This window comes from Parastagonospora nodorum (assembly GCF_000146915.1).
Source record: "Parastagonospora nodorum SN15 chromosome Unknown scaffold_2, whole genome shotgun sequence".
Classification (NCBI taxonomy): Eukaryota; Fungi; Ascomycota; class Dothideomycetes; order Pleosporales; family Phaeosphaeriaceae; genus Parastagonospora; species Parastagonospora nodorum.
In genome coordinates this window covers 178,389-195,695 of record NW_001884550.1, presented here as the reverse complement: position 1 = coordinate 195,695, position 17,307 = coordinate 178,389, and the positions used below count along the sequence as shown (strand labels likewise).

The following is a 17,307-nucleotide window of genomic DNA, read 5'->3' as shown; positions in this document are numbered from 1 at the left end:
CTACTATTAGCATTACATCCCGGTGCCTTGACTTTTGGAGGTGCTAGACCCTGCATTCAAAACGCTCAGGAAACCATTATACGCCATTGGATAAAGAGGAAACATGTGTCTATGATACATCCATGGCCTCGGTGCCATTGGTGACTGTGAAGGAGACGGCGCCCGCGTCGCCAATAAGACGCTGTTCCGAGTCGCTAACGAACTATATGCAGAGTTAGTCAAGCGCTCCTTCAAAAGCGAATGTCGTAGAACTTGCCTTGACGCTCCTGGAGGGATCGTAAAAGAGCGCGAAGCTACGTTGCACATCCTCAACCGTGACTTCGGACCTGCCCGTCTTCTTGCGGATCAAGTCTGACGTGGTGATGAGGTTGCTCGCATATCTCAGCCCGGTCTCCTGGCCGATCTTGGTAAGCAGCGCGAGCGCATCCGGGGTCACATCGACCTCCTCTTCCTGCGCCCTTATCGAGATGATCTGTTTCATCTCTTCGGGGTTGTATGCATGAGTGCTGACGATGACGACGCGGTCCAAGAAGTCCAGGGGCAGGCCGTGAGGCGACCTGTAGTCTGTTCCGCGTATTTGTGTGTTTCCTCTGTTGCTGGCCATGATGACGATGGGCGCCAGTTCGTCCTCGAGCGCGCGGTTGATGAAGGAGAAGCACTCGATGTCGAGCATGTGCACCTCGTCGATGAACAGCACGCCAGGCACGATGGTGGCTTTACCCTCCTCCTTCCACTCGGCGACTTTTGTGTTGATCTGGTCGCGCACTTCGCTGCGGATCTCGCCCGTGTCACCGGAGAAGAGGGCCAGGAAGCCCTGCGTCCGCGAATTTATGACGTCGATCTCGTGGAGACTGACAGTGTGCACGACTTCGCGGCGTTGTTGCAGCTCGCCCTCGGGACACTGCACAAATTTGGTGTCGATGCCCATGGCGTCGTAGTCCCTTGACCGCGTGTACGATCGGCCGAGCTTTGTGATCTTGCCTGATGCCTTGTCGATGGAGATGATGTCGCCGGCCATGACTTTTTCCTTGGTCATGGCGTCAATCATTTTCGTGCCCATGTCGTAGATGGTCTCCATGTCGGTCGTCTTTACGGTAAGCTTGCCCTGCTTGTTGCTCTGCGATCTGTTAGCCTCCATCCACGTGACACGTTGTCGCATACCCACCCCTGTGACGCTGCGGTCAATCTGTATCTCCACCACCTCGCCTTCGATGACCTCGCTTTCCTCTGTTATCCGTACGCCAATGGACTTGCGGAAGGCCTGTGTGAGCGCCTCGGTCTTGGACATTTCGAGCGAGAAGATCTCCGAGGATGCGAGCATGGTGAAGGGGACGTCTGGGCCCAGCGATTGCGCCATGCCCATGGCGATGGCCGTCTTTCCTGTGCTTGGGGGCCCTGCGATCAGGACTGCGCGCCCTGCAATCTTGCCGTCTTGCGCCATCTTCAGTATGACTGCCGCCGCTTTCCGCGCCTTCTCCTGGCCCACGAGGCCCTGCGATGAGACTTTCGGCTCGAGCGTGTCTGGTTCGACGCCGAGACCGCGAATGTGCGAATGCGCCGCAATGAGGTTGAGCCCGCGGAGCTCCTTGCTCTCGGCGATGGTGGTGATGGGCTGCATTGTGTCAGTGTGTGCCTGCGAGCATCTCAATGGCAGCATACCATGGCCATGATGAAGTCTGGCGGGTGGTGTCAGGCGGATGGGTGTCTGTTTTACCCGTCAGCGATTTCTCGCGATGCAAGCTCCAGCCAGAAACGCGCACGGACCCACGATATCAGGACCACCCCTGCACCTTGCACGCGACGCGACAGCTGCCTGGCCAATCAGATAATTCAAACAAGTCGAGACAGACGCGCTAGTTGCAGCAGCTTGCTTCCCTATAAAAGCTGCTTGATTTCCCCTCTATTTGCTTCGGCCCTTCCCTTCTTTTACGACATTGCACTTTGCACCTTCTTTCCTTGGGGCGCTTACATCAGATGTGCTTCTAGGCGCTCTTTCCGCGCGCCAAGTTGCATTGGTGTGACGTCTGCGACTCCCTCCAGCTTTCGGCCCGCCCATCAACGGGTCGAAATGCCCGGCGTTCCTACCAACCAGGCTCCCCAGGCACCACACAGGCTCAATACCAATTTCAATGCCCGAGGCGACACCGACCGCCGACCTTCACATTTGAAAAGGTATGTTGAACGTAGACAGATGTGCACGGCCAGTACTGTCTACATTGGCTGCTCGCTTATCGGCTGGTATCAAATGCCACAGAAGGGCTTACCTTCTTGCCCAGGTGGCCAATCAACGTGGACATACGTGATTATACACAAAATACGCCACATCTACACACTACGTAATAATTCGCAGTCTACCGAATTGCTAACTAATAATTTCCCATCTAGTCCACTAAGTTTGCGGCAAGCAGCGACGAAGTCGCCTCAGTCTGAAATGAACAACCGCAGTCTAAAGCGGGCACCTTCGACTCGGTCTCGCGGTAGTAGCCCGCCCAAAAAAAGAGGCCGCATTGGGCCACCTAGTCCTCCTCGCTCAAGGACAGGATCTGGTGCTGGCCTACCAAGGAATGCAACAGCTGGGCCTGCTGATCAGCGCGCTGTCCGAGCAGTCGGCGACCAAGACGCTGGTCGACGGAGTAGTGCAATACTAGGCCCACTACATGTCCAGTCACCTGTGAGTAGAAGCGGAGCTTCGACGCCGGTGCAGAACGCACCTCTCGCTACGTCCATGCTCCCCAAGCATGCATCTGTAAACGTCTCTGGAAAGGCTTCATTAGCCTCCTTACAAGGCTTAAAATTCAGAAAAGAAGCCGTCTTCAATGCGTCCAAGTCTCAGACCGACGATGCCGCATCAATCTCCACCTTAGCAAGTCAGCTCAAAGCGAAAGCATCAGAGAATGATCAACTGTCAGAGAGGGTGAAAGCCTTAGAAGAACAAGTTGAAGAGCTTCGTAAGCTCGACATGGCCAATATCATAAGCCGTCTCACAAATCTTGCGCCCCCACCTGCCAAAGGTGAACCAGAGGCACGAGCTACTGAAAAGGCTAGGACTGAGCTGGATCAAGTTAGCAAACCATTGGCAGCGAAAGTTGGCGCGCTCGAAAACTTCAAGACAAGTATGGAGAAGCAGGGCCTTCCGTCGCAGCTGCAAAACTTGTCTAGGGTCGTTGATGCTGTCGTCAAAAATGAAAGAAAAACGTATGAAAAAATTTCTCAACACATCGACGACACAGTAAAGTACCTTGGTCCCGTTGGATGGGAATACGGCAACTACGGCACTACCCTGGCTGAACAGGTCAAGAAGCTAGATGAACTTGTCCCACTGGTCAGATCCTTGCAGAAACAACAAGAAAACTCAGAGATAGAACAGAAAACTCTCCAGGGACGACAAAACGTCTTCGAGACAGACAAGGAAACCCTGCAGGGGCGACAGACCCTATTCCAGACACAAAAGAAAGATCTTGACGCACGCGTCCAGCGCTTGGATGTGAGGATAACATCTTTGGAAGAGAAAGGCAGCTCTGGCCCTGGCCCTGGCTTCAGCAAAGATGGAACTTCTGTGGCTAGTCCCTCGACCAATGCCATTCCAGCCCAGGATGCCACAGTCAAGACACAATTGAAAAAGCTTAGCGACGACGTCCAGGCCCTGCAATCCAGCCTCACAGAAACGGACAGTCTGAGGACGCAGATTGCGACTTTAAGCGAAAAGACTGGTTCTATAGAAGGCAAAGTCAACACTGTATCAGACACTTCGAATAGAGTTGAAACACAGATGGCTACACTGCTTTCCAAAACCCTCGCAGATCTCAATAAAGATGTGCAGACTCTGTTTGATGGGCTCACTACGGTCGAAGACATTGTACACAACCATACTGGAATGATCGAGGTCCTCGAACACGAAGTACCTAAAATATTCGCTCGGACCATGGACCCCTTTAAACAGGAGGTCAATAAAAAAATTGAAGAGCTGACGCGAGAGGTTACCACATCGAAGCAGCAACCGCAGCATGTCTCCCCTCCTATCAGCAGTGAGGAGTTGGCCAAACTGAAGCAAGAAGTGGCACAATTACAGACTGAGGTGGCCGAACACTCTTTACTACGAGAGCGGCGTGATCAAGAGCTTGTAAAACTCATTGCGAGTGCTGATAGTGGTGTTGAGAGTCTAAGACTTTCGTTCCGTGTCCTCCAGGACCAGTACAACAACATTAGCAGCGATGAATTGCATGGAAAGATGGTGCAATGGTTCCTCCAAGCCTACCCCTCTAATGCGGCAAACATGGTTCAGCAGTTTGTGGCTCTACGACAGGACATTCAGAATATACAACACCTGTTCCATCAGCAGAATGATCCCACCATCAAAGCAATGAAGACGGCGATTGATGGTATACAGCAGTCCCTACGAAGTCTGAATTCTGGCGACTCGCCCTTTGCATCAACAGCAGCCGTCACCAAGCTGAGCGCGCAAGTCACAGCGCTGGACGAAAAGATGAAGTCCCCTAGTACAGCTGCAAGCACAGAGGACAACAAGCGCTTGCAGGACATTCGAAAGATCGAGAGTACCTGCACGGCACTAGCCAGCCGCGTCGACAAGGTTGAAGGAGCAGAGACCATACTACGCAAAGAAGTGGACACAATTAAGAACGACTTTATGGAGCCACACCGTGGGAACCTGGCCTCAGTCGGACACATGATCGAAAATGTCATCGCTGTGCAGAAGACTGTCAAGATGATCTCTGAGAGAGTGGCTACCAAACCTGGACAGCAGCTACCACTGATCGAATGGCCCAATATCCTAGGTGACGGTGGCTCCGACACTGCCGCCGCGAAGAAGGGCAAAGCCAAGAAGTAAAAGCCACATCAGTTACCCCTTCACGACCGGTTCCCCGAATGCCTGCTGTACAGCTTCCGCGTCTGCATTCGAAGCAACCTGGAGAGCGCATTACTCGCATCCCCTCTACTCTCCTTTACTCCCCTTTACACACGAATTTTCCTTGACCCACCAAAAGTTTACCCATGTCTTGATGGCGTCCTGAGTATTATCACAGTAGCATCTAGATACCCCCCTGATTTCCTTTGTTTCACATTTGCCGGCGTTGAACAGCATCTTGATATCCCAATGCAGCATCAGTAGCGAGCGTGTGCGGTTCACATTTCGGTTCAGTATCATCAGCGAGCGAGCTCGTGTGGGCATTTCCCCTGAACAAATCTTTCCAGCTTGTTGAAGGCAGCAGTGGTGGAATGGAATGCTAGGACGGAGACATTAACTTTCGGATAACACATTTAATCCAATGAAAAGTCTCCCAATTCATCGTGTGAAAACTTGCTAGTGCTACGTGAAGTGTAGTCGCGTAAGTTTAGTGTGACAGCTGCCGGCGCCCGGACTTAACCCCACAAAACGCGCTACCTAACGCCGCCAAAACTTTCGCGTCAAAGGTTCCCGCTAACTTACATTCGTCACTAACAACCCGACGTCTTGCAACCTCCCAACACACCCAACGCAAATGGCGCCCTTACCTCTCTCTACGACCGCGCCTTCTACCTCCACACCCATCGAACAAGCCTCCTCCGCTCCAAAGTCGAAGAAGCGCAACCCCTCCACCCCACACATAATCCACACCTCCACCCTCCGCCACCCGCATTACACATACTTCCACCTCACCCTCACGCCTTCCTCCTCCTCCTCCTCCTCCACCACCACCAACAACAAACCTACCGCCCTCGACCCGCTCCTGATATCCCAACTCCTCACACAAGCCCTGTCATCCTACCTGGGCCTTACGGGCGCCGCGATCCCCGTGGATATATTAAAGAGCGAGGGCAGGGAGGTGTGGATTCGCGTGCCCGCGAGGGATGCGAGGGGTGTGCGTGCGGGGCTGAGTAGTTGGTGTGGGAAAGTGGGTGGGGCGGGGGTGAGTTGGAGGGTGCAGGGTGGGCTGGGAGCGGGGGGTGGTGGGGGGGAGGAGATATTTGGGGATTGAAGGATGTATGAGACGAGGGCACAGAGGGGAATTAGACGATTTGAACGGAAGTGCAGACTCGGGATCTACGGATATCAAGACGCGTGAGGACGTGGAAAGTTCATGCCAGAGTCGCGTGGACGGGGCTTTGCCAGGATGCAAAATGGGGAAGCGTCATGGTCATACGACTGAGTGGCCGAGGGCAAGAACAATGAAGCCGAGGAATATGTCATTCATCCATACACATAGCAACGACCGCCCAGCCCAGTCTCGAAAAGCCCTTGAGGCTCTCAGGATACCTCCGAGGAAATAGTAGCCGAAAATTGAGGTCCAAATGTGCTCCACCCAGATGCTCAATCCCGTGGAGCAAGCTTTTGTCCCGACACATTCTGCCCCTAGCACTTCTGAACTGCCCTGAACTCCTCATGTTCAATGCCATCCGGGAGGAGGCGCGCCGCCTTGCTGACCGCCGTATCCCCCAGGCGGTCCACCTCCGTAGCCGCCTTGCGGTGGTGGTGGGTACTGTTGGCCACCGTATTGGCCTGGGTTGCCACCTGGCTGTCCGCCGCCGTACTAGAAAAAGGTCAGGAATCACATGGTTGAACTGCACCTCCAACCGACATACCTGGTTGTGCTGGTGATTATCGTAGTTCTGCGGTCCACCATGGTAGCCTTGCGCCGGGCCACCGTATCCAGCTTGCTGTCCGTAGCCTCCAGGAGGCGCACCGCCATAGTTTGGTCCTTGTCCTTGTCCGCCAAAGCCAGCCTGCGCGCCGTAGCCCTGGTGCTGTTGATGCGAACCGCCGTGTTGGTCTTGGCCGTAGCCGCCATGCTGTGGGGGTCCGCCGCTGCCGTACTGTCCTGGGGGAGGAGAACCGTAGCTGTTGTGGCCGGGCTGTCCCCCGTGTTGACCACCAGATTGCCCTCCTGGCTGGTAGGCGGCTGGCGGTGCAGAGCCCGTGTAGGTTCCGCTTGACGCTTGCGACGTGTTGTGGCTGTAGCCGTAGTCACCACCGGCGGGCTTGTTGTGCTATATGCTGTCAGTCCACGGTAACATGGCCAGTCACTGCCATGCACTCACAGATCCGCCGCCCATGACGCTTCCAAGCAGGCCACCTAGACCGCCCGACGAGCCATGGCCGGAGCTGCCGCCATGTTGCTGCTGTCCAGACGACCCGTGGCTTTGCTTTCCACCACCGAGCAGCGATCCTGCAAGCTGGCCGACGAGGTTGCCGGAGCCGCCACCGCCGTGTCCGCTGCTGCCGCCGTGGCTCTGCTTTCCGCCGCCCAGTAATGAGCCGGCAAGCTGGCCAACGAGGTTTCCTGAGCCGCTGCCGCCGTGGCCGCTGCTCTGCTTATTGTTGCCCATCAGCGCGTTCATGGCGAAGCCCTGTCCCTGTTAGCCCAAGCTAGGCGCATTGCTGCCCGAGTGTTTCATACCCCTAGTCCGCCAGCCCGATCCGTCGACTCCCCATGGCCGCCGACGCCTCTTGTGCCATCGCCAGCCTCGGGGCCTTGTGCGCCCTCGGGCTTGTTGTACGGGTTCGTGTTCTGTGCGGGCGTGCTATGGTTGGAGCTGCCACCGATGGGAGCTTCGCTGGTGGGCAGGTCCCATTGCGAGACGCCGGTGCTGATCTGGACGTCTGCCTACAAGTCAGTGAGGGCTCCAGGGTGTCACGCAACATGTCGGCATGCAGAGTGTCGCGGCGGCGGGCCACATACAGTAGTATTTGCGAGAGCTGTGGACGTGTTAGCCGTGTCGCGGGGCATGCAATGCAATGGCGGGGCAGCAGAGTAGCACGCGCAGCAGCCAGGAGGTGCGCTTACCCGTTGTCCCATTGTGCTATCCATCCGGCAGGCAGCTTTGGCAGCGTCGGGTCCGTTGGCCCAGAATCTGGCGATACGGGCGGCTGGGGAGGAGTGGGCGCAGCCATGTTGGTGTGCGAACGACTGTCAGCGACTGCGGGGCAGGGAAAACCGTTTCGTCGTGGTGCGCGGGGAAGGGGGTGCAGACGAAGAGGATAGATGTGCGAAAGTAGCAGGCTCGCAATTTCCAATGAGCGCTTATGTGGAAGAAGTACGGGTCAGAGCATTGAGCGATGGGTAGTCTTGCTTAGCCGTCTCTGAGTGGATACTCGTAGGCGACGTCAGGAGGCTGAGCTTGTGGCTGAGGCTGTGGCGCACGTCTGTAGTCCATCACATTCAGCTGCTCTGACACTTGAGCTACCCACAAATAGACTTGGAGAAGCAACGGCTTTCGTATGGGCTCGTGGCTGTATTTTGCAAGGGTTGTGGCAGGACTATCTGCGCCAGTCGTGTCTGGCCTAACATTGTCTGGCCTCAAGCTGTCATGTATTGCAGCCCAACACCACCAACGCCTGATGAGTCCCCTGTTGTCATACACCATTATTCATACAAGTCGACAAACGCCTGTCCAATGCCAATCACAGGTCTGACAGACTCTACCCAATCATAAACCAAGACATACCGTCTGACCCAAAACGCCAACCTAAGCCTCGTAGTCCATACATAGATAGTACCATTACCAAGCATAACCTCCCTCATCGTCCTGGTCGTCATTGCCATTCCATTCTTCATCGCCACTAGGCTCCGCATCGAGGAAATCAGCTTCGCCATAAATCTCCTCGCGGGGACGGAAGTTGTCGATGCGGAAAAGAACAGTATGACATCGGCCCTGCACAAAGAGCACTTCATCTTCAGCAGTCGCCTCGTCTTCAGACGACTCCTCGTTGGATGACTCGTCGTAGCTTGTAGCTGCTTTCGAGCGTGAACGCAGACGTTTCGATCCCCACTGCTCATCCTGCTTCTGTTTCCGAGACTGTAAAAGCGGCACATCACTATCGCTCTCGTCATGCTTCGCTCCATCAAGACCCACTGGAACGCCTTCGACGAGCGAGTCATTCTTCTCCATCTCCTTCTCCGTCTCTGGCACATGTACGTTGGCCGTCCGCTCCCGGTAAGCCTTCAAGGAGACAAGGTGGGGATTGGGAGATATGTAGGCTCGTGCAAACACCTTCCTGAATTGCTCAGTCCACTTTATCCTGAACTCTGCTCGCTGCCGCCAATCTGTGTCTACCATGGCTATGATTGTGATCTCGCGGAGCCAAGGCAACTCATCGGCCGCGTCAATCAGTGAGCTGAAGAAGTTGGTAGCTGCTGTTGAGTTCCAATTCCGCAGATACTCCATGTCAAGAATTCTCAACGTGGTTGGCCAAGTCGGCCTCTCTGTTTCGCCTAAAAGGGTTTCGTATAAAGGTTCATTGTCGGATGACATGGATAGGGAACTGTAGTAGGTTGTGTCCATGCGCAAAACTTCCAACTTTGGACAAGAGGTTTTTAAATCCACCAAGAAAGAGAGGTCCAAAGACTGGTTGTGGTTCAGGGTGAGATCCTCCAGCTGAGAGCCATGGGTCGTCAAGAAAGCTTGCAGAGCATCGGAGAGCAGCTCCCCGCAGTTCGTAATGCTGAGACTCACTAGGTTGGCTGGCAAGAGTGGCAGAAGACGCCCACTGACTATACCACAGGACTCAAAAGCTAGAGTCTGGAGGTGCGGCAGAGCGACCAGAGCTGACGCAACCAACTCCTCTATGGTCGGCTGGCCCTGGGCATCCTCCTGATCATCTCTTACTTCGGCAGGATGGAACTTGGTAAGTGTCACCTCACGTAAGGTCTGGAAAGATGCATCGCTGTGTACGGTCTTCATCCACAGAGGGCCATGGTCACAGAAGGTACTGTTCCATCGCCAGCTTCGAAGACGTAACGCGCTTTGACGCAGGGCTTCGAACAGCTCAGGAGGATACACCCATCGACGAAGTCGTCGAAGGCGGTCGCGGAAGGGCGGCCTATCGATGGGATCGAAAATGTCGATCTCGCGAAGAGTGGTTAGCGAGCTCACCAGCGCGGCCAAATCCCCAACGCTGTGTGCATGGTCGGTGAGCGCAGACAGCTGAGTCGCATCCAACTCTAACCGCTTGACCATGACACGGTAGTCTTCATGTGCATCTGCAGGCAGAGAAATAAGATGATGTACTAGATCCCTGCGCGTCTGCTTCATGGCAAAGACGGGAGGGTTGCGATATAGCGCGGTTAATGCTGGCTTAGTGAATGCCGAACACGTCCGCGCCATCTGCACAAGCCATGGGATGGAGGCCATGGGCTTCATATTCTCGTCTCGAAGTGGATGCGATGCATAGACAAAAACTTGGAGGAGTACGTGGTAAGGCAAGGATGCCCACGCCGGTATGTGACCGTCTGTCGGTATGGGAGCGGTGGTCGTTGCCACTGGAGTGGTCACATTGTCCCTCCGAGGCGCTCCTAACACCAGCTTCTGTGGAGATTTGCCCTTGGACTTTGAGGGCTTGTGTGGTTTTGGCGAACGAGCGGAGGTTGTGGGTGGCTTCGTTCGCCGTCGAGGCTCGTCGTCGTCGGCCTCGAAGTCGTCGTCGGGGTCGTCCTGCTCCTCCTCGTCTGTGCTGACGTCCTTGTAAGATATCTTGGGCACTTCTCGGCGACGGCCCTCCCGTGATCCGGTTGCTCGACGTCTGTCGGCTACTGGGCCCATTTGTTGCGCAGCGGGCTCTGAGCGTCGAGTCGACCGCCGCGATGGAGTAGCACGCTTCGGCCTGACTTGGCCTTCTTGCCCAGAGCTCTCAGAGATTTCTTCATCGCTGCTCGGTTCCCTGTACGAGACAGCGCCGCGCTTGCGCTTGAGTGTCACAGCCATGGAGGTACTCGAGCTGCTCGCACTCACGGTGCAGTGAGAGCGTGGAGAATTGTGGATCGGGCGGTCAAGTGGGCATTTTATGGGCTATGGTCGCGCAAGTGTTTGGGACCGTTTGCACCAGAGCATATACATGCGCTGGGTGGAGTAGGCGATGAGTGAAAGGTGGAAGTAGAGACTCTCACTCGGCGCATACACAGGACCGAGCCGCAGGCGACTGCCTATGACGCTCTCCGTTGCGCCTTAGCTTAAGCACAGACCTTGGGCGATTGACCCATTGACGCGACATCACGTGGCTTGCGACCTGCACAACTTCACCACATCTGATAGTTGCCGGCCGTACTGTGCAGCGCCGCTTGAGCAATGGCGTGAATCTTGCTGCGCGCTTCACGTGGAATTTGTCGTGCGCTCTGGTTCGCTGGCATCGCGACTTCCTTCACCGAGCCCGACCGTAAAACGGTAAACAAACCACCGGAGGCACTCGTCAGACCACTTACCTGTGAAAACATCGGAAAAATCAACAACACCTTGCCCCCCAACATCGGCCGCATTCCGTCTCATAGTCGCCCTATCGGACCCCTCACGCAATTCGTCGGCACCCAAAGATCCAAACATTCGAAAACTCAACCGCCCAGCGATGCGCGCATAACGCGCTCTTCATTAGTTTCCATAAGGAAGGTCACAGAGAGCGAAATCCCATCAGTATCGTAGCCGTGTCGCGCTCAGTTGCGATAGCATGCAACTGAGAAACCGAGTGTATGTGCTACCCTCGTTTGATTTCTAAGCAAGGACCAGCAACTGACGAAATTCATGTCTAGAGTATGAACAAACGGCATGACAGATTTGCCGGAAACATATTATTATACGACTACTTAACAAGGAAGAGAGCACCTGTTCTGTTGAACCGGAACCTTACCCGCGCCTTGCGCGCCCATCGCCATCTGCTAGGACGAACCAACCCCCAAGATTCGCTCAAAGAGACCCCCGACCTCCGTTCTGACTGGAAACCCCCCTCGTGGGACGCTCTCGACGAGATGGTGGACCTCGACCGATCAAAAGGCTGTTTTGTTCTGGATGTCCACAGCATTAAACCTATTCACCAGCCCCAACGACTCGAATCGACTCAGCCCCCTGCAAAAACACGAATGTTGCTGCAGGCAAAAGTTGTCATGAATGTGTCTGTGTACTCGCCACTGTCTGACCATGCATGCGTGAGCATACCTCCTCAGGATGCCATTCTACGGGGCAAAGCTCACCAGAGCGATAAATCTGTGTCCGTAGACACAGAACGTGTGGCCATCAATCCAAAGGACTTCAATCTTCCAGACCTACAGACAGAAACAAACGATCCTTTCCAAATGCGCATCAGTTTCGAGATGGACAACGCGAGTGACGCCGAGGAACTCTACAATCATCTCGACCCTGTAACCGCCTCATTACAGGATCCATCCACTCGTATACATGCGGTATGGAAGGATGTTCTAGAATGTCCCGAAGGCACGGCCTTCCTTCAACTGCGAGACTACGGTGGCCCTCTAGGGTTCGAATTAGGAGTCTCAATGGGGTGGGTGTCCGAAGCTGGGGACTCTATTCTCGCTACACATAACAACCGCCTGCGCGCCCGGGCGCGGCCTGAAGTTCCACATTCGTTTCCGGTGCTTATTGAGCCAAAGATAAAACTTATTTTTGTTTACGAAAAGGAGACTATCATCAGGTACCGCCTAGTATGTCCACACGAAGGCTGTGAACAACGACAGTCTACAAACATCAACGATCTCTGCATGCATTTGGACTGCTGGCATGATTACTTCGAGTACAAAACTGTGAGGCTAGGGCTCGACGATGAAGGCAACGAGGTCTGGAAGTTCACAGCCGATATCTCTGACCACAGAGCTCACAGAGCCGACCAAAGAGCAAGTGCAAAGGCTGATGAACCAGCGGACATTCGAATCGTATTACCATCACACCCATTTGACGAACGCGCTTATCTACACAAGGGTGACGATCGCTATCGCCGTGCGGCGAGAAATAACAAACGATACACGGTACCGAGAGCAGCCATGACGGTGCCCCTAAGCATACCTAAGCCCCTCAGACGGAAACCTCCAGACGAGGTACGCGACATGCCGCCGCAAGTTAAAAAGACATATCTCGTGCCCGAGGCACCTCCTGGCGTCACATTCTTCAGAGCTGTGAGCAGACGGCCGCTTGAGACGGGAGAATATATAAGTGAAAGCGATGATGAGGTGGATGATTCGTGGATCAAACTCCGCAAATGGGCAGAATTCGAAAAGGATAGGAGCTTATCAGACCCTGCCAAACGCTTTCTGAAGGGGTTTGACGCTCATATGTGGGAGGAGCGGTTGCAGTCCGACGTTCATGTGGGCGATTCGATAGTTCGCTTTGCACGTCAAAATCGCGACTGGATATGGAAGGAGAATGTGTTTGAACCTTTCAAGAAAAAGATCGACGAGCTGCTACAAGACGGCATCATCTCTCAGGAGACACATACGGGCATTCTAAGCCTTGTGGAAGCAGCACGACCAGCCGAAGCTGAAGAAGCATCAAATATATCGAAAATTCTGGCCAATCTGGAAGTCAGACAATCGTCGCACGATGATCTCTACGACGACCCTCCACCGCTTCGCACGCGGAGATCGCAAGAACCAGACGGGAGCTCGAACCATAACAAAGCTAACAAAGGAAAAGGGAAGACTAGAGTCACCGATACTGGGCATCTGACACCCATCACTGCAGACTCAGACGGAGACTTAGAGATGCGAGAAGCCACCCTCATCACGGAGCTTGTTCGCACGGAACAAGCAAAAGAACCAGAACCCGCTCCCTACGACTCGTGTCTGTGTGGTGCAGACGCACAAGCCTCGAGTCGAAACTCACCGCTCGTTGCGTGCAGCAGCATGGTAAGTCGACCATGTCCTATAAGAAGATATCAGCCAAGCTAACAAAACTAGGACTGTATACGACGCAGCTTCCACTACGACTGCATCAAAGAGCGCTGGGGAATTGAACAAGATTTTCGCACACTCAGAAAGTCGCCTTGGGTATGCGAGGACTGCAAACCTCATACAGCGACAGGGAACTAGGTGTTCTCGACACAAGACGTCTGTACAATCAAACAACCCCATCCATTATTGCATAGCGCCATTTGATATTTCAAGGAGTAGTTTAGCATTTGCTACAAGCGAGGCGTTGACGGCATAAATATTGGGGTCGGGCGAGCAGTGGTGGTGGTGGTGGTGGTGGTGGTGGTGGTCACTTCATCAATTCCGAATATCGATTTACCTCACATCTGTTATCATGACATTGGTAGCACGGCACCACTACTCTGCCTCTATGTTGGTAGTATACAGCAAAGTCTAAGGAGCACACCAGTATATGCATGATTTACTTCCACTTTCGTAAGCGCTTGCTACGATAATCATTCTTTTGACCCAAAGTACCACTCCCTCATCTACGCCGCTTCCATCATCCAGGCTTCCGCTTCAGGCTGCCACGGCACGCCGCCCGTGTCTCCTTTAGGCCTATATACTCCGCGTAATATAATAACCCGCGCTGCTATAGGCAAGTCGGACACCAGCGCCCGTTTAATGTGGATAAATATAGAACCGCACCGGCGAAAGGCCAACGTTGCCTGTGATATTCGCACACAAACGCTCGCTCGGGTCATAGTTCCTCGCAGTTATGATCTTCAGGTACAACGCTGGCCGGCGATCCTGACTAGGGCCGTGGTTTTGCTAAGCGCCGTCGCCATTAACGTCAACGCCAACGTCACTTGTATCGCAGTCTATCACTATTCGCTTAAAATCCATCGCGAGCCAATAACGGTGCATTCAAAAAACATGTCATGTTGTTTCGCGGGACGGGAGAACGGCTGGTCCATGCGCAATTGTAGACGAATGGCCCCCCTTCCCCCCCCAGCCCCCTCTCTTCCCAGACCTCAAACAAACCAAGACAACTTGTCAAGATATTGGCAATTTGCCTGGGTTCAAAACATTGGCATTGGCCCCAACACAGCTGCGAAAATTGAGCGAACAACGGCCGGTTCCTGCCGCGCGCAACAGCGCATTCGGGCCGCCGCCGAGACGTTTGATGTCCCGTCCCGCCCAGCGTCCTTCCTAATCGACGTACCTCGGGACTACACTCGCCGTCAAAGTCAAGAGAAAGCGGCTACAAAGTCGACTCCTTTTGACGCAGCCGAATCCTTGCGGCTAAGATGGTTGGACAAAACGGGCCTGTTGAGTGTCCATGTTTGTTGGGAGAAGCTGCACGATGGTCGATGCGTGCATGCGTTGGCGTCATGTACACATTCCCCTTTTGTGCTGCAGCGAAACAAGATGCGCAGCTCGAGTCATTTCTTTTCGCGGAACGGAGTAGGAGTTACGCGTACTTGAGAAAATTCCTGCCGTTATTTGATGACTACCAAGGCCGAATGTGATCATTGCGGGTTGCGACGCGCCCCTTTCTTTTCTCTCCTGCTGCTGTCGAGGGTTGTTGCGACGGGGAGATTTTCGCACAAAGGGCGCTTACTTGCAGCATTTCGCCGTGAGGATTACCGGGCGCGACCTTGGAGAAGAGCCCCTGCATCGACTGGGTCATGTGTAGTCTTCCTTCGGGATGCGTGTAGAGCGGTTCCTGTAACACAGGTACTTGTAGCAGGTGAAACAAGACCCGTTGTTTGTGTCGTGCTGTTGGTTCTGACGTCGCCTCTTGCGCCCGCTTCTGGCCGCTCAACCAAATTTCATCTACCCTTCTTGGTTGACCTGCAGCAATCTGACGCCGTGAAAGGTTGACGATCGCTTGTTGAGTGGACATCAGGGAGCCCACATTGCCGTGCAGGAGTCCTAAGTGCAACATGATACCGAAAGTGTTTGCTCGCTAGAGAAAGCGCAGAAAGTCGTTGAACGTGTGCGCTGATAGGCTGTGCCTAGGTTCTAATATTGATAGTGCTGCTAATAGGTGTTTTTGTACAGAGGCCGTTATGCAGGAAAGCTCAGAAGTCGCATCTATCGTACATGTGCGGGACTGGCGCAGAAGCCTGTGACCCAATGGTTGCGAATCGAAACAAATGGCTTATCGAAAAAGGGTCGTTAAGGTAGTGATAGTAAGACATTAGGTAACTTGCTCGTCACATCTCGACTTTCGTAAAGAAGCGTGGCGTAGACATGGCAATTCCAAAGAAGCAAGAAGAAAAGTTTTAGTAAGGAAAAATAGTTTTGGTGAAAAAACAAACAGACGCGATGCTAAGGAAATGAAATGCAAAAAGTAGAACTGCATAGACATAATAAATGTTGCGCATGAGCGGTACTCGTGAACGCACGCAATGTGCAATTGCGGCGGCAGAGCATACCTCCATAAGATCCATAAATGGTATCGTGAGTGCATAAGTAAAGTCGTTGACGGAACGCTTCAAATCAGTATTACCGCCGTGGTGCTTTTGGTGACGTAAAAAGGTCATATGCCGACCGTGTCTTTAAACGAGTGAGGTGTCGTAGTTCGTGGCTGAGTTTCTTCAACTCCTTCCATGCGTATGTCCCTGTCCCGTGAATCCGCCGATCCAGGTAACGGTGCGGAAATGGGCGTATAGGACATGTATGCCTGGTTGCGGCTAGGATCGCCTGATCCGTAGGCTAGTGGGGACTCCATTTCACCCAAAGTTCGCTGCGGCTTCTCCAGCTCTAATGGCTCTGGTTTCGTGCGCCTTCTCTTCCCCGATGATGACTCTTCCTCTTGATCTGGCTGAGTTTGACGTGGGGGCGTCATCGTAGAGTGTGACGCGCGGACTGCTTGCTGCGGAGGAGTTCTTTCCTGTGGTTGCGATTCTGAGCCTAGCGGCGATGGCTCTGGCGGTGCGGTAATGGACACCCTGCCTCTCCTAGGTGGTGGGTAGACTTCGCCGCGTGCGGCTGCTTCTTGCGCGCGCTGTTGCGCCTCCGCTTTCGTGGGCCTACCACGCTTTTTCTTGTTCGCAGGCTCTCCACTAGACATTATGTTCGAACCATATGCGGGCCCGGCAGCTTGAATGTACTCCCCAGGGTAGGGTTGAGGGGGACGAGGCTGGAGAAGACGACCTATTGGCGGCGCGGCTTCTTGGTAGGGACGTTTCCGCGAGGCTTCGGGACCAGCGTACATGATGGGTTGAGGACCTGCAGGCATTGGTGGGCGGCGATAGTCGGATCCCGCGTAAGTGGCAGCTAGGGTGTCGAATGCCATCTGGCTCGAACGAAGGGAACGTCCTGTCGCAGTCAGCGCCGTTAGTCAATATGGCAGTGTGGCAGGATGTAGTGCGTACCTGGAGGCAAGGCTGTATCGCTCCATCGCGGCTGAATTTGAGCCTCGCGCAAGAAAGATAGTAGAGCCTGGGAGCTGACTGGAGATGCCTTAAGAACCTCACAGAGCAGATAGACGCGTTCGTGCTCTGTCCAAGGTGGCTCTCTCTCCATGCTGTGGATGGATGACCACAGGGCAGGGCGACAAGAAATATATCAAGGCAATCCTAGCCATGCAACCACACCTGAGGAGAGAATTGATCACAAGGCCCTTCAGATGGGCGCGTACGCGCTTAAACGCTCCGAACGTGAACAAACCAACGAG

General features: G+C 54.1%; 7 protein-coding genes across 7 annotated transcripts; 3 read left to right on the top strand and 4 right to left on the bottom strand.

Moving 5' to 3' along the window:
* Nucleotides 1–109: 109 nt before the first annotated feature.
* Nucleotides 110–1,618, bottom strand: SNOG_01205 (hypothetical protein; the record flags this gene model as incomplete). Its single annotated transcript, XM_001791807.1, has 2 exons — nucleotides 110–202; nucleotides 257–1,618. The coding sequence occupies 2 exons, from the start codon at nucleotides 1,616–1,618 to the stop codon at nucleotides 110–112; spliced, it is 1,455 nt and encodes a 484-aa protein (XP_001791859.1).
* Nucleotides 1,619–2,564: 946 nt separating this feature from the next.
* On the top strand, nucleotides 2,565–4,846 carry SNOG_01204 (hypothetical protein; the record flags this gene model as incomplete). Its single annotated transcript, XM_001791806.1, has 2 exons — nucleotides 2,565–2,636; nucleotides 2,705–4,846. The coding sequence occupies 2 exons, from the start codon at nucleotides 2,565–2,567 to the stop codon at nucleotides 4,844–4,846; spliced, it is 2,214 nt and encodes a 737-aa protein (XP_001791858.1).
* A 652-nt stretch (nucleotides 4,847–5,498) lies between these two features.
* SNOG_01203 (hypothetical protein) lies at nucleotides 5,499–6,169 on the top strand (the record flags this gene model as incomplete). The annotated part of the gene is made up of 2 exons (XM_001791805.1): nucleotides 5,499–5,906; nucleotides 6,032–6,169. 2 exons carry the CDS (start codon nucleotides 5,499–5,501, stop codon nucleotides 6,167–6,169), a joined length of 546 nt encoding a protein of 181 aa, XP_001791857.1.
* A 214-nt stretch (nucleotides 6,170–6,383) lies between these two features.
* On the bottom strand, nucleotides 6,384–7,888 carry SNOG_01202 (hypothetical protein; the record flags this gene model as incomplete). The annotated part of the gene is made up of 6 exons (XM_001791804.1): nucleotides 6,384–6,527; nucleotides 6,580–6,984; nucleotides 7,036–7,344; nucleotides 7,395–7,597; nucleotides 7,677–7,693; nucleotides 7,782–7,888. 6 exons carry the CDS (start codon nucleotides 7,886–7,888, stop codon nucleotides 6,384–6,386), a joined length of 1,185 nt encoding a protein of 394 aa, XP_001791856.1.
* Nucleotides 7,889–8,496: 608 nt separating this feature from the next.
* Nucleotides 8,497–10,698, bottom strand: SNOG_01201 (hypothetical protein; the record flags this gene model as incomplete). Its single annotated transcript, XM_001791803.1, has 1 exon — nucleotides 8,497–10,698. One exon carries the CDS (start codon nucleotides 10,696–10,698, stop codon nucleotides 8,497–8,499), a length of 2,202 nt encoding a protein of 733 aa, XP_001791855.1.
* Nucleotides 10,699–11,431: 733 nt separating this feature from the next.
* SNOG_01200 (hypothetical protein) lies at nucleotides 11,432–13,799 on the top strand (the record flags this gene model as incomplete). The annotated part of the gene is made up of 4 exons (XM_001791802.1): nucleotides 11,432–11,451; nucleotides 11,576–12,419; nucleotides 12,453–13,616; nucleotides 13,668–13,799. The coding sequence occupies 4 exons, from the start codon at nucleotides 11,432–11,434 to the stop codon at nucleotides 13,797–13,799; spliced, it is 2,160 nt and encodes a 719-aa protein (XP_001791854.1).
* Nucleotides 13,800–16,167: 2,368 nt separating this feature from the next.
* Nucleotides 16,168–17,156, bottom strand: SNOG_01199 (hypothetical protein; the record flags this gene model as incomplete). Its single annotated transcript, XM_001791801.1, has 2 exons — nucleotides 16,168–16,949; nucleotides 17,006–17,156. The coding sequence occupies 2 exons, from the start codon at nucleotides 17,154–17,156 to the stop codon at nucleotides 16,168–16,170; spliced, it is 933 nt and encodes a 310-aa protein (XP_001791853.1).
* Nucleotides 17,157–17,307: the final 151 nt, after the last annotated feature.